This window comes from Oncorhynchus masou, chromosome 29 (assembly GCF_036934945.1).
Source record: "Oncorhynchus masou masou isolate Uvic2021 chromosome 29, UVic_Omas_1.1, whole genome shotgun sequence".
NCBI classification, from domain to species: domain Eukaryota; kingdom Metazoa; phylum Chordata; class Actinopteri; order Salmoniformes; family Salmonidae; genus Oncorhynchus; species Oncorhynchus masou.
In genome coordinates this window covers 85993054-86009932 of record NC_088240.1, presented here as the reverse complement: position 1 = coordinate 86009932, position 16879 = coordinate 85993054, and the positions used below count along the sequence as shown (strand labels likewise).

The 16879-nt window shown below is 42.8% G+C and overlaps 1 protein-coding gene across 2 annotated transcripts; it reads right to left on the bottom strand.

Moving 5' to 3' along the window:
• Window positions 1–5891: 5891 nt before the first annotated feature.
• On the bottom strand, window positions 5892–16878 carry LOC135520886 (pachytene checkpoint protein 2 homolog). 2 transcript variants are annotated; one of them, XM_064946710.1, is made up of 14 exons: window positions 16790–16878; window positions 16269–16362; window positions 15621–15771; window positions 14628–14754; window positions 14466–14521; window positions 14159–14249; window positions 13841–13913; window positions 13520–13583; window positions 13270–13356; window positions 9698–9804; window positions 8736–8889; window positions 7299–7411; window positions 7086–7155; window positions 5892–6926 (listed from the first exon to the last, which is right to left on the bottom strand). In XM_064946710.1, the coding sequence occupies exons 2-14, from the start codon at window positions 16358–16360 to the stop codon at window positions 6831–6833; spliced, it is 1281 nt and encodes a 426-aa protein (XP_064802782.1). In that variant the 5' UTR covers window positions 16361–16362; window positions 16790–16878; the 3' UTR covers window positions 5892–6830. The 2 variants fall into 2 exon arrangements, with proteins under 2 accessions (XP_064802782.1, XP_064802784.1); XM_064946712.1 differs by lacking the exon at window positions 16790–16878 and having other exon boundaries at window positions 16289–16366.
• Between the last annotated feature and the right edge of the window lies 1 nt (window position 16879).

Sequence of the window (16879 nt, the reverse complement as noted above, 5' to 3'; positions counted from 1 at the left end):
TATCCTATTCCCTATAGTACAGTATTCCCTATAATGCACTACACCCTATTCCCTATAGTACAGTATACCCTATAGTACAGTATATCCTATTCCCTATAGTACAGTATACCCTATAGTACAGTATACCCTATTCCCTATAGTACAGTATACCCTATAGTACAGTATACCCTATTCCCTATAGTACAGTATACCCTATAGTACAGTATATCCTATTCCCTATAGTACAGTATACCCTATAGTACAGTATACCCTATTCCCTATAGTACAGTATACCCTATAGTACAGTATACCCTATTCCCTATAGTACAGTATACCCTATAGTACAGTATATCCTATTCCCTATAGTACAGTATTCCCTATAATGCACTACACCCTATTCCCTATAGTACAGTATACCCTATAGTACAGTATATCCTATTCCCTATAGTACAGTATACCCTATAGTACAGTATACCCTATTCCCTATAGTACAGTATTCCCTATAATGCACTACACCCTATTCCCTATAGTACAGTATACCCTATTCCCTATAGTACAGTATACCCTATTCCCTATAGTACAGTATACCCTATTCCCTATAGTACAGTATACCCTATTCCCTATAGTACAGTATACCCTATTCCCTATAGTACAGTATACCCTATAGTACAGTATATCCTATTCCCTATAGTACAGTATACCCTATAGTACAGTATACCCTATTCCCTATAGTACAGTATACCCTATTCCCTATAGTACAGTATACCCTATTCCCTATATAGTACAGTATACCCTATACCCTATAGTGCAGTATACCCTATACCCTATATAGTACAGTATACCCTATACCCTATATAGTACAGTATACCCTATTCCCTATAGTGCAGTATACCCTATACCCTATATAGTACAGTATACCCTATATAGTACAGTATACCCTATTCCCTATACAGTACAGTATACCCTATATAGTACAGTATACCCTATACCCTATATAGTACAGTATACCCTATACAGTACAGTATACCCTATACCCTATATAGTACAGTATACCATATTCCCTGTATAGTGCAGTATACCCTATTCCCTGTAGTGCACTACACCCTATTCCCTATAGTACAGTATACCCTATTCCCTATAGTACAGTATTCCCTATAATGCACTACACCCTATTCCCTATAGTACAGTATACCCTATAGTACAGTATATCCTATTCCCTATAGTACAGTATTCCCTATAGTACAGTATTCCCTATAGTACAGTATATCCTATTCCCTATAGTACAGTATTCCCTATAGTACAGTATTCCCTATAGTACAGTATATCCTATTCCCTATAGTACAGTATTCCCTATAGTACAGTATACCCTATAGTACAGTATATCCTATTCCCTATAGTACAGTATTCCCTATAATGCACTACACCCTATTCCCTATAGTACAGTATACCCTATAGTACAGTATATCCTATTCCCTATAGTACAGTATACCCTATAGTACAGTATACCCTATTCCCTATAGTGCACTACACCCTATTCCCTATAGTACAGTATACCCTATTCCCTATAGTACAGTATACCCTATAGTACAGTATATCCTATTCCCTATAGTACAGTATACCCTATAGTACAGTATACCCTATTCCCTATAGTACAGTATACCCTATAGTACAGTATATCCTATTCCCTATAGTACAGTATACCCTATAGTACAGTATACCCTATTCCCTATAGTACAGTATTCCCTATAATGCACTACACCCTATTCCCTATAGTACAGTATACCCTATAGTACAGTATATCCTATTCCCTATAGTACAGTATACCCTATAGTACAGTATACCCTATTCCCTATAGTACAGTATTCCCTATAATGCACTACACCCTATTCCCTATAGTACAGTATACCCTATTCCCTATAGTACAGTATACCCTATTCCCTATAGTACAGTATACCCTATAGTACAGTATATCCTATTCCCTATAGTACAGTATACCCTATAGTACAGTATACCCTATTCCCTATAGTACAGTATACCCTATAGTACAGTATATCCTATTCCCTATAGTACAGTATTCCCTATAATGCACTACACCCTATTCCCTATAGTACAGTATACCCTATTCCCTATAGTACAGTATATCCTATTCCCTATAGTACAGTATACCCTATAGTACAGTATATCCTATTCCCTATAGTACAGTATACCCTATAGTACAGTATATCCTATTCCCTATAGTACAGTATACCCTATAGTACAGTATACCCTATACAGTGCAGTATAACCTATACCATATAGTGCAGCATACCCTATTCCCTATAGCACAGTATACCCTATAGTGCACTACACCCTATTCCCTAAAGTACAGTATACCCTATAGTGCACTACACCCTATTCCCTATAGTACATTATACCCTAGTGCACTACACCCTATTCCCTATAGTACAGTATACCCTATAGTACAGTATACCCTATAGTGCACTACACCCTATTCCCTATAGTACAGTATACCCTAGTGCACTACACCCTAATTCCCTATATTACAGTATACCCTATTCCCTGTATCGTGCACTATCCCCTATATAGTACAGTATACCCTATTCCCTGTAGTGCAGTGTACCCTATTCCCTATATAGTACAGTATACCCTATTCCCTGCATAGTACAGATTACCCTATAGTACAGTATACCCTATTCCCTGTATAGTGCAGTATACCCAATTCCCTATATAGTGCAGTGTGACCTATTCCCTGTAGTGCAGTATACCCTATTCCCTGTATAGTACAGTATACCCTATTCCCTATAGTACAGTATACCCTATTCCCTGTATAGTACAGTATACCCTATTTCCTATAGTACAGTATACCCTATTCCCTGTATAGTGCAGTATACCATATTCCCTGTATAGTGCAGTATACCATATTCCCTGTATAGTGCAGTATACCCTATTCCCTGTAGTGCAGTATACCCTATTCCCTGTATAGTGCAGTATACCCTATTCCTTGTATAGTACAGTATACCATATTCCCTGTATAGTACAGTATACCATATTCCTTGTATAGTACAGTATACCATATTCCCTGTATAGTGCAGTATACCATATTCACTGTATAGTACAGTATACCATATTCCCTGTATAGTGCAGTATACCCTATTCCCTGTATAGTACAGTATACCATATTCCCTGTATAGTACAGTATACCATATTCACTGTATAGTACAGTATACCCTATTCCCTGTATAGTACAGTATACCATATTCCTTGTATAGTACAGTATACCATATTCCTGTATAGTGCAGTATACCATATTCCCTGTATAGTGCAGTATACCCTATTCCTTGTATAGTACAGTATACCCTATTCCTTGTATAGTACAGTATACCATATTCCCTGTATAGTGCAGTATACCCTATTCCTTGTATAGTACAGTATACCTTATTCCCTATATAGTACAGTATACCCTATTCCCTGTATAGTGCAGTATACCATATTCCCTGTATAGTACAGTATACCATATTCCCTGTATAGTGCAGTATACCCTATTCCCTGTATAGTACAGTATACCCTATTCCCTATAGTACAGTATACCCTATTCCCTGTATAGTACAGTATACCCTATTTCCTATAGTACAGTATACCCTATTCCCTGTATAGTGCAGTATACCATATTCCCTGTATAGTGCAGTATACCATATTCCCTGTATAGTGCAGTATACCCTATTCCCTGTAGTGCAGTATACCCTATTCCCTGTATAGTGCAGTATACCCTATTCCTTGTATAGTACAGTATACCATATTCCCTGTATAGTACAGTATACCATATTCCTTGTATAGTACAGTATACCATATTCCCTGTATAGTGCAGTATACCATATTCACTGTATAGTACAGTATACCATATTCCCTGTATAGTGCAGTATACCCTATTCCCTGTATAGTACAGTATACCATATTCCCTGTATAGTACAGTATACCATATTCACTGTATAGTACAGTATACCCTATTCCCTGTATAGTACAGTATACCATATTCCTTGTATAGTACAGTATACCATATTCCCTGTATAGTGCAGTATACCATATTCCCTGTATAGTGCAGTATACCCTATTCCTTGTATAGTACAGTATACCCTATTCCTTGTATAGTACAGTATACCATATTCCCTGTATAGTGCAGTATACCCTATTCCTTGTATAGTACAGTATACCTTATTCCCTATATAGTACAGTATACCCTATTCCCTGTATAGTGCAGTATACCATATTCCCTGTATAGTACAGTATACCATATTCCCTGTATAGTGCAGTATACCCTATTCCCTGTATAGTGCAGTATACCATATTCCCTGTATAGTGCAGTATACCTTATTCCCTGTTTAGTACAGTATACCTTATTCCCTATATAGTACAGTATACCCTATTCCCTGTATAGTACAGTATACCATATTCCCTATATAGTACAGTATACCCTATTCCCTGTATAGTACAGTATACCATATTCCCTGTATAGTGCAGTATACCATATTCCCTGTATAGTGCAGTATACCATATTCCCTGTATAGTACAGTATACCAAATTCCCTGTATAGTACAGTATACCATATTCCCTGTATAGTACAGTATACCATATACCCTGTATAGTACAGTATACCCTATTCCCTATAGTACAGTATACCCTATTCCCTATAGTACAGTATACCATATTCCCTGTATAGTACAGTATACCATATTCCCTGTATAGTGCAGTATACCCTATTCCTTGTATAGTACAGTATACCCTATTCCTTGTATAGTACAGTATACCCTATTCCCTGTATAGTGCAGTATACCATATTCCCTGTATAGTACAGTATACCATATTCCCTGTATAGTACAGTATACCCTATTCCCTGTATAGTACAGTATACCCTATTCCCTATAGTACAGTATACCATATTCCCTGTATAGTACAGTATACCATATTCACTGTATAGTACAGTATACCCTATTCCCTGTATAGTACAGTATACCATATTCCCTGTATAGTGCAGTATACCATATTCCCTATAGTACAGTATACCATATTCCCTGTATAGTACAGTATACCTTATTCCCTATATAGTACAGTATACCCTATTCCCTGTATAGTGCAGTGCACCCTATTCCCTATATAGTGCAGTGTGACCTATTCCCTATATAGTGCAGTGTGACCTATTCCCTGTAGAGTGCACTATATAGGGAATAGGGTGCCATTAGGAAAGCAGCAGAGAGAACAAGGTATCCAGACTGGTCTTTAGGTCATACAGTAAACTACAGTATTGTTATGATCAGTCATCAGTGAGCTGTACAACAGGAAGTTACTGTAACTCAGCATCAGGTGATAATGTTCTACTGTACCAATCAGAAAGGTTTGTGTTCAAATGATCAGTAGTCGGTTTAATTTAAATTCTCCTTGTTGAATTTCTGCAGGGAATACAAAGCTATGGCCCCATGTTAATAAAGGTATATAGATGTTAGATATCAGTTACAGAGCAAACAGAAGGCCATTAAAGTTCATTACAGGGTTGGAGGTGAACTGAGTTATACCGCCACCCAGTGGTCAAACAGCACTGGGCATTGGGTTCTACAAGACACGTTTTCCCCCTTCACACTTTAAAGGGGAATTTCACCCTGGGGGAATCTGGGCTTGTATTCATCAGGAGGAAGGCAGGTCTGGGCTCATTCAGAAACAGAGGGTTATATTCATTAGTGCACCAAAGAAAAACGTTTTGCAACAGAATCTTTGACATCACATTGTAGATTGGAGTAACGCTTCCGTTGCAAAAGGTTTTGCTACAGAGTGCACTAATGAATACGACCTGTTAGCCAATCATGATGAAATCACATGTTTATCGTGTGGGCAGTGTATTTGACAAACTCAAAATGAGTCAAAGGGTGTTTTAAAGAGTTGAATAATCCAATGTTTTATATATAAATAAACAAGGTCAGTTATGAACATGTGTATCCTGAGTTTAAATGAAGAGACCATATGATGGCAGCACACAATACATGGAACATCCTTGAGTATCAAAAAAACAAACATCCACGGGATTAGAAATTAAATCAGAATTTGTACATTTCCATTGAAGCTCTCCTATTTGGGGCATTTGCATTCATTTACAATAGCAGAAAGGCTGTGTTTCTAATAGCACCTATTGAAACGTATAGGAAACAGCAAGCTCACATAGAAAACATCAGACAAGCAGACAGAGTAATGAATACATGTGCTGTAAACAACATATGGGGCGTCTCCCATATCGCACCCTATTCCCTCATATAGTGCACTACGCTTGACCATAGTCCTATGGGTCACGGTCCAAAGTAGTGCAATGCACAGGGATCATAGGGTGCCATTCGGGACACGCCGTCTTGGGTCAGGAAATTAAAGCCGTAAAGTCACACGTATCAAGAGAGGACTGCATCTCAGGCTTAATACTGTTGCTTTTTCAAATGTGCTGAGAACGTTGATGACGCTCGGCAGTCGCAACACAAGCTTCAGGAAGTCTCCACAGAACATGACCGACTGGTTGATGGCTGCCATCTTTAATATAGTACTCTAGTGGTAAAACACACTGTCTGGGAGAAAACTAAATGGGTCAACGTTGAGTGGTTAGAAAAATATGATTAAAAAATGTATATTATTTAACCAGGAAATAAAATGTACATGAAATACCAGGAGACCGTTTCCATCAACCGTTGGGTAAAACAGGTGCAGACTGTCTGAGCCAGGTCCCAAATGGCACCCTATTCCATATTTTGCGCACTACTTTTGACCAGATCCCTACAGACACTATAAAGGGTATAGGGTGCTATTTGAGACAGTGTCCCTGTAGATCACAGACAGTTGGCCAGGTTGTCCCTCTCCTCTATCTGTTTGTCCACTGCCAGGTCCATGGCCTCCAGGAACCTCTCCAGGGCCACTGTCGGGGTCTGGTAACAAGGAATCATAGGCAAGTCAGGTTGTTGTTGCATAGGAACGCAATGAGTACCACTCTTTCCATATGAAAATACTACAGTTTATTTTAGATAAAAAAATATTTTTTTTAACTGTTTGCATGCTGCGTGAAACATTTGAAAACGTTTACAAACCTTCACAAAAAGAGCATGGGCCAAAAAGGGTAGTTTCCTCAGCGCTCTGCCACTAAAACCTTTACTCTTTCTGGAACAGTCGACAAGAGAAATAAGCACAAAACAGCTTTCAATTCTACTCAGATACAATCCAATCCACACACTTCTCAAGGGTAGTAGCTCGGTGGCAGGTCTGAGCTATGAACGTCAACGCTACGGAGGGCTGTGACTCACATGGCGATGTCCCTGAGAACCAGGCTGAGCTCTGACACCTTGCTCTCCCTGAAGCCCATGGTCTCCAGCTCAAACATGGTGAGCAGTGGCTGTCTGGGGTACACGATCTGGCACTACACACAATGTAGAAAAGGGAAAAATAACTCACACGTGATTTTTGTTTTTTTACCTCTGTTGATGTTTCGGTACAACACCTTTGTGAAGACCTGGTACTGAACACAAACGTGTCAGTGTAAGGGACTCCTCAATAACTTGTCAGAGTCACTGGGCGGCAGAGTAGCCTAGTGGTTAGAGCGTTGGACTAGTAAGTCACTGGGCGGCAGAGTAGCCTAGTGGTTAGAGCGTTGGACTAGTAAGTCACTGGGCGGCAGAGTAGCCTAGTGGTTAGAGCGTTGGACTAGTAAGTCACTGGGCGGCAGAGTAGCCTAGTGGTTAGAGCGTTGGACTAGTAAGTCACTGGGCGGCAGGGTAGCCTAGTGGTTAGAGCGTTGGACTAGTAAGTCACTGGGCGGCAGAGTAGCCTAGTGGTTAGAGCGTTGGACTAGTAAGTCACTGGGCGGCAGGGTAGCCTAGTGGTTAGAGCGTTGGACTAGTAAGTCACTGGGCAGCCAGAGTAGCCTAGTGGTTAGAGCGTTGGACTAGTAAGTCACTGGGCGGCAGGGTAGCCTAGTGGTTAGAGCGTTGGACTAGTAAGTCACTGTATCCTTCGGTAGAAACGCAACAGTTACAAACCCCAGAGTCACAGACGGACACATTTCTCAGCACATTTCAAAGTTACGGACAACTCAGTGTTATTATTCCCAAAGAGGACCTACTGTGTTCATTAAACTCACATGTTGGGGTGTTGTTACCTTCATCAGTTCCTCCAGGCAGGACAGAGATGTGGGTGTGTTGTTACCTTCATCAGTTCCTCCAGACAGGACAGAGAGATGTGGGTGTGTTGTTACCTTCATCAGTTCCTCCAGGCAGGACAGAGAGATGTGGGTGTGTTGTTACCTTCATCAGTTCCTCCAGGCAGGACAGAGAGATGTGGGTGTGTTGTTACCTTCATCAGTTCCTCCAGACAGGACAGAGAGATGTGGGTGTGTTGTTACCTTCATCAGTTCCTCCAGGCAGGACAGAGAGATGTGGGTGTGTTGTTACCTTCATCAGTTCCTCCAGACAGGACAGAGAGATGTGGGTGTGTTGTTACCTTCATCAGTTCCTCCAGACCGGACAGATAGATGTGGGTGTGTTGTTACCTTCATCAGTTCCTCCAGGCAGGACAGAGAGATGTGGGGGTGTTGTTACCTTCATCAGTTCCTCCAGACCGGACAGATAGATGTGGGTGTGTTGTTACCTTCATCAGTTCCTCCAGACAGGACAGAGAGATGTGGGTGTGTTGTTACCTTCATCAGTTCCTCCAGACAGGACAGAGAGATGTGGGTGTGTTGTTACCTTCATCAGTTCCTCCAGGCAGGACAGATAGATGTTGAAGATGCCCTCTACAGACGGAGGACCAATGTACTGCTTGATGTCAGCTCTGTCCACAAACGCCAGGTCTATCTTCTCTGTCACGTTGGAGGTGGTCAGGATCACAACATTAGGATGCCTGGGATATACAGGAAGATCAGCTGGGCTAAACGACATACACACCAACACACTGGAGCATGAAGTGGTAGAATCCCACAGCCGCTTGTAGAGAACATGGATGTATCCCAAATGGGTCCCTATTCCCTATATAGTGCACTACTTTTGACCAATGCCTATAGGGCTAATGGCCCCCTATTCCCTATATGGTGCACTACTTTTGACCAAGGCCTATAAGGCTAATGGCCCCCTATTCCCTATATAGTGCACTACTTTTGACCAAGGCCTATAAGGCTAATGGCCCCCTATTCCCTATATAGTGCACTACTTTTGACCAAGGCCTATAAGGCTAATGGCCCCCTATTCCCTATATGGTGCACTACTTTTGACCAAGGCCTATAAGGCTAATGGCCCCCTATTATCTATATAGTGCACTACTTTTGACCAAGGCCTATAAGGCTAATGGCCCCCTATTCTCTATATAGTGCACTACTTTTGACCAAGGCCTATAAGGCTAATGGCCCCCTATTCCCTATATGGTGCACTACTTTTGACCAAGGCCTATAAGGCTAATGGCCCCCTATTCTCTATATAGCGCACTACTTTTGACCAAGGCCTATAAGGCTAATGGCCCCCTATTCCCTATATAGTACACTACTTTTGACCAAGGCCTATAGGGCTAATGGCCCCCTATTCTCTATATAGTGCACTACTGTTGACCAGTAATAGGAAGCCATGTTAAACAGAGCTTCCATGAGCTGTTGCCTCTGAATCTATGGGGTTTAATGTGTGACCCACCACAGCAGACGAACTGAACATGTCTGACTGACCGCTTGATCTGGTCCAGCTGTGTGAGGACAGAGTTGACCACTCGGATGGCGTCGGAGGGTTCCGTTCCGGCCTGGGAGGCTTTCCGTGCTGCCGTCAGACTCTCCACCTGGTCATCAAACACAGAGTTATTCTGGGCCCGGCAGTTACATGTGTAGGCTTTAACTGGGCCCTGCAGTTACATGTGTAGGCTTTAACTGGGCCCTGCAGTTACATGTGTAGGCTTTAACTGGGCCCTGCAGTTACATGTGTAGGCTTTAACTGGGCCCTGCAGTTACATGTGTAGGCTTTAACTAGACCCTGCAGGTACATGTGTAGGCTTTAACTGGGCCCTGCAGTTACATGTGTAGGCTTTAACTGGGCCCTGCAGTTACATGTGTAGGCTTTAACTGGGCCCTGCAGTTACATGTGTAGGCTTTAACTAGACCCTGCAGGTACATGTGTAGGCTTTAACTAGGCCCTGCAGTTACATGTGTAGGCTTTAACTGGGCCCTGCAGTTACATGTGTAGGCTTTAACTGGGCCCTGCAGTTACATGTGTAGGCTTTAACTGGGCCCTGCAGTTACATGTGTAGGCTTTAACTGGGCCCTGCAGTTACATGTGTAGGCTTTAACTAGGCCCTGCAGGTACATGTGTAGGCTTTAACTAGGCCCTGCAGTTACATGTGTAGGCTTTAACTGGGCCCGGCAGTTACATGTGTAGGCTTTAACTGGGCCCTGCAGTTACATGTGTAGGCTTTAACTGGGCCCGGCAGTTACATGTGTAGGCTTTAACTGGGCCCTGCAGTTACATGTGCAGGCTTTAACTGGGCCCTGCAGTTACATGTGCAGGCTTTAACTGGGCCCTGCAGTTACATGTGCAGGCTTTAACTGGGCCCTGCAGTTACATGTGCAGGCTTTAACTGGGCCCTGCAGTTACATGTGCAGGCTTTAACTGGGCCCTGCAGTTACATGTGTAGGCTTTAACTGGGCCCTGCAGTTACATGTGCAGGCTTTAACTGGGCCCTGCAGTTACATGTGCAGGCTTTAACTGGGCCCTGCAGTTACATGTGCAGGCTTTAACTGGGCCCTGCAGTTACATGTGCAGGCTTTAACTGGGCCCTGCAGTTACATGTGTAGGCTTTAACTGGGCCCTGCAGTTACATGTGTAGGCTTTAACTGGGCCCTGCAGTTACATGTGTAGGCTTTAACTGGGCCCTGCAGTTACATGTGTAGGCTTTAACTGGGCCCTGCAGTTACATGTGTAGGCTTTAACTAGACCCTGCAGGTACATGTGTAGGCTTTAACTGGGCCCTGCAGTTACATGTGTAGGCTTTAACTAGACCCTGCAGGTACATGTGTAGGCTTTAACTGGGCCCTGCAGTTACATGTGTAGGCTTTAACTGGGCCCTGCAGTTACATGTGTAGGCTTTAACTGGGCCCTGCAGTTACATGTGTAGGCTTTAACTAGACCCTGCAGGTACATGTGTAGGCTTTAACTAGGCCCTGCAGTTACATGTGTAGGCTTTAACTGGGCCCTGCAGTTACATGTGTAGGCTTTAACTGGGCCCTGCAGTTACATGTGTAGGCTTTAACTGGGCCCTGCAGTTACATGTGTAGGCTTTAACTGGGCCCTGCAGTTACATGTGTAGGCTTTAACTAGGCCCTGCAGGTACATGTGTAGGCTTTAACTAGGCCCTGCAGTTACATGTGTAGGCTTTAACTGGGCCCGGCAGTTACATGTGTAGGCTTTAACTGGGCCCTGCAGTTACATGTGTAGGCTTTAACTGGGCCCGGCAGTTACATGTGTAGGCTTTAACTGGGCCCTGCAGTTACATGTGCAGGCTTTAACTGGGCCCTGCAGTTACATGTGCAGGCTTTAACTGGGCCCTGCAGTTACATGTGCAGGCTTTAACTGGGCCCTGCAGTTACATGTGCAGGCTTTAACTGGGCCCTGCAGTTACATGTGCAGGCTTTAACTGGGCCCTGCAGTTACATGTGTAGGCTTTAACTGGGCCCTGCAGTTACATGTGCAGGCTTTAACTGGGCCCTGCAGTTACATGTGCAGGCTTTAACTGGGCCCTGCAGTTACATGTGCAGGCTTTAACTGGGCCCTGCAGTTACATGTGCAGGCTTTAACTGGGCCCTGCAGTTACATGTGTAGGCTTTAACTGGGCCCTGCAGTTACATGTGTAGGCTTTAACTGGGCCCTGCAGTTACATGTGTAGGCTTTAACTGGGCCCTGCAGTTACATGTGTAGGCTTTAACTGGGCCCTGCAGTTACATGTGTAGGCTTTAACTGGGGCCTGGAGTTGTTCCTGACCTGACCAGGAAAAGCTCTGGACCACTGTTGTAGGCTATTCATACTTTACCTCATCAATGAGAACCAACACCAGAGCCTGCTTTACCTCATCAATGAGAACAAACACCAGAGCCTGCTTTACCTCATCAATGAGAACAAACACCAGAGCCTGCTTTACCTCATCAATGAGAACAAACACCAGAGCCTGCTTTACCTCATCAATGAGAACAAACACCAGAGCCTGCTTTACCTCATCAATGAGAACAAACACCAGAGCCTGCTTTACCTCATCAATGAGAACAAACACCAGAGCCTGCTTTACCTCATCAATGAGAACAAACACCAGAGCCTGCTTTACCTCATCAATGAGAACAAACACCAGAGCCTGCTTTACCTCATCAATGAGAACAAACACCAGAGCCTGCTTTACCTCATCAATGAGAACCAACACCAGAGCCTGCTTTACCTCATCAATGAGAACAAACACCAGAGCCTGCTTTACCTCATCAATGAGAACAAACACCAGAGCCTGCTTTACCTCATCAATGAGAACAAACACCAGAGCCTGATTTACCTCATCAATGAGAACAAACACCAGAGCCTGCTTTACCTCATCAATGAGAACAAACATCAGAGCCTGCTTTACCTCATCAATGAGAACAAACATCAGAGCCTGCTTTACCTCATCAATGAGAACAAACACCAGAGCCTGCTTTACCTCATCAATGAGAACCAACACCAGAGCCTGTTTTACCTCATCAATGAGAACAAACACCAGAGCCTGCTTTACCTCATCAATGAGAACCAACACCAGAGCCTGCTTTACCTCATCAATGAGAACAAACACCAGAGCCTGCTTTACCTCATCAATGAGAACAAACACCAGAGCCTGCTTTACCTCATCAATGAGAACAAACACCAGAGCCTGCTTTACCTCATCAATGAGAACAAACACCAGAGCCTGTTTTACCTCATCAATGAGAACAAACACCAGAGCCTGCTTTACCTCATCAATGAGAACAAACACCAGAGCCTGCTTTACCTCATCAATGAGAACAAACATCAGAGCCTGATTTACCTCATCAATGAGAACAAACACCAGAGCCTGCTTTACCTCATCAATGAGAACAAACACCAGAGCCTGTTTTACCTCATCAATGAGAACAAACACCAGAGCCTGCTTTACCTCATCAATGAGAACAAACACCAGAGCCTGCTTTACCTCATCAATGAGAACAAACACCAGAGCCTGCTTTACCTCATCAATGAGAACAAACACCCAAGCCTGATTTACCTCATCAATGAGAACAAACACCAGAGCCTGCTTGTCATCTATCAGCTGTTGAATCTTCTGGAACATCTTAGTGACCAGTTTCCCACTCTGGAAGACAGACACATTACATGTTTCCAGTCAAACAATACCAATAATCATTTATACATGTTGATGCTGTGGACAAATCCAATTTCCCCTTGTGGGATTAATAATGTTTATTCCATTAAATTCAATGAGACATGTAACAGGAAGCAGGAAGAGCCAACTGTACCTCAGAGAACCACTTGGAGAACAAACTGTGGCTGTTGATTTCAACAAACTGCCCGTAAGAGTACCTGAAGGAAGAACAGGACAGGAAGTTAAAGTTTATAGGACGCATATGGATGTCATAAGACACTGAATTACATGGATATTGCATTGATTAATAGAGAATAAAACATTCAAGTTAAAATACAAGGTAAAACCAGGACAATATGTACATTTACGTTTGGGAATACAGTACGTGGTGGGTGGAATGGCTAGAGGTGGTGAAAAACATTCTCCAACAAGATCCTGCCAAAGCCCTTTCCTCAGAGTGAGAGCTCTCTCTTACCGGTTCGATAGTCGGATTGACAGCTTCTGGGCCAGAGCTTTACACAAAGACGTCTTCCCTGTGCCCGGGGGTCCTAACGTGGACACAAATATAGACACACAATCTAAATCATATCACTTTTTACAGATATCACATGTAAACGCATTATAGTTGACACATCCATATTTGAGGCATATTATATACAGCATATTGGAATAATCATAAGATATTATACATCAATATCAAAGTTACTACTATATTATATTATCGTATTATATCATAATATCACATTTATTATTATATTCATGTGTCAAGTTATCAAGGTCCTGCTTCTGTTACCATGAAGCAGAACAACTCGATTCCATGAGATCAGGTTGCTGTCCACGTTTTTGTCAGAGAAGTAAATTGTGGTTGAGACGTAATCCAAGAGCTTAGAGGGGAAAAGAGAAAGACAACAGGATGGAGGTAGAATAATTCCATCAATGTATTACCACTGACATCTCTCTATAACACTCTGTTAATAACACAAGGTTATTGAGGATGATTCCCAAATGGAGCCGTATGCCCTATGTAGTGGACTACTTTTGACCAGAGCCCTATGGGGCCCGTAGGGTACCATTTGGAACGTATCCTAAATGTTTCTTACTTGTGTTTTGACCCCGCTCTCATAGACCAGACTCTCCCAGATGCCATGGAACTCAGCTGAAAAACACACACATGGGAGTAAGAAAACGTCAACCCTGGCAACCATGGAACTACATATAGAACAGTCAATTAGTAGAATCTCTGTTAACATGGGCCCGCCCACCGGCTGGTAAGAGCCAGTGATTGGCTGCAGAGAGCTCCTCCTCCTCCTCCAGGTTCAGCGTGCTGGGCCCGTCATCATTCAGAGTGAAGATGTGGATGGACAGACTGCAGCTCTTCAGATCTATGGGCTGTATGAGGAAAACAACCCAAACATCAGACATGTGTCTTAGTGCACTACTGTTTTTTTTATATACCAGGGCTCGGGTCTAAAGTAGTGCACTGGATAAGGAATAGGGTGACATTTGGGACTCATCCGGGTGGGTATAGTTTGTGGAACGTTCCAACAGGAATCTGTTCCAAAAACGTTGTAAGTACAAGGTTGCCAACAAACAACGTACACAAAGTAATATGATCAAGTCACCTAGATAACTAGCTGCCGAATAGGCATCAACTCACCACGCAGCTTATTCTTAATGTTTGTCCAGAGGCTACCAGAGTGAGGACAGACAGTTTTCAGGAATAAACGTGGTGATTGAAAAACGTAATGAAATAGCCCACTCCCTACCCGGTATCTTATTCTGCCTCTATACAACTTTGTATGTGTTGTTTGTTGGCAACCAGTTCCACAAATTATACCCACCTGACTATACCCATCCAAAAGTAGTGCACTATATAGGGAACAGGGTGCCATTTGGGACACTTTCATTCCCTAGTACTGTAATACTAGTTCAGTGTGAATAGAGCTTTTTAAGATACACTAGCTAGTTAGAACCTGGTAGACATGAACCTCCCCATGATGCATCAACATACAGCTGAAAATGTTTTATTAATCAGCCACTAAGACTGTCTGTGCTTATGAGTTCCTACGGGACATTATTTATCTCAAGCAGAGAGAGAGAGACAGAGAGACAGAGAGAGAGACAGAGACAGAGACAGAGAGAGAGACAAAGAGAGAGACAAAGAGAGAGACAAAGAGAGAGGGAGGGAGAGAGAGAGAGGGGAAAAAAAGAGTGAGAACAACAGTAAATGCCGTCAGGCTGTCATAGTACTTTACTTTTCTCTCAGCGTCCACTATGGCCACTGATTGGACGTGTTTGATAAGGAAGTCTTCGTCAAACTCTGTCCACCTGAAGGCCCCGAACACCATCCGATGACGGTTCAGCAGGGTCAAGACGTGCATCTTCACGTCAGACCTCTTGGCAGTGCTGTAGTCAGTGTAATACGCAGAGAGAGAAAGACAGAGGAGAGAGGAGAGAGACAGACAGAGCAGAGAGACAGACAGAGGAGAGAGAGTGAGAGACAGACAGAGGAGAGACAGAGCGAGAGACAGACAGAGGAGAGACAGAGCGAGAGACAGACAGAGGAGAGACAGCGAGGCAGAGAGCAACAGAGAGCAGTGTTGTTAGGGACAAGGAGAAAGGAATGGAAGCATGTCATGAATACAACTTTGAAAAGATTAACATGCTGGGGTAAATCATTACATAATGGACGATGTCCCAAATGGCAACCTTATTCCCTATATAGTGCACTACTCTTGACAAGGGCTGATAGGGCCCACTATTTAAGGAGGGCCCTTTTCCAAAAGTAGTGCACTATATAGGGAACAGGGTGCCATTTGGGACACTTTCATTTTCATTCCCTAGTACTGTAATACTAGTTCAGTGTGAATAGAGCTTTTAAAGATACACTAGCTAGTTAGAACCTGGTAGATTTGACGTGAACCTCCACATGGATGTTGTTCGTGTCGTTGGGGTTCTGCTTCAGATCCCCTACCTCCATTCTGTCGCCCTCCATACCTTCAGAGATTAAAATGTATGTCAAAATTAAATCATTTTCGGGTGGAAATACAAAAACTCCTTGCTCAGTCTAATGTAATGTCTCGGCAGCAGTACACATGACATGTTGACATCACCAACATGCATAAGAAGTACTTATCTACTATCTGCCTTCACAACGAACAACAAAATAAGTATAATTAGCTAGCTAGTATGACAACAACACATTCAATGCAAAGCATCAAGCTCACAGCATTTAGCTACCTAGCTAATGTTCGCGAGCTACACCAACATTACTAGTTAAATTCGCAGTGACACGCTATATTCTGTTACTAGATCTCACTAGCAAGGGATGTTACTAGTGTTACGTATGTAATACAGCTATTACGAATCGTCATTTATTTTTGTTAAGCTTTAATTCAAGAAGTTTACACAAAAAATGGCTTACCTTCGTTTTGGTACGGAATCGACTGAACGTCACTCGAATTTAGCGCGCAGTTTTGTTGAACCTGAAGTAGATGCGTTGTTGTGGGAAATG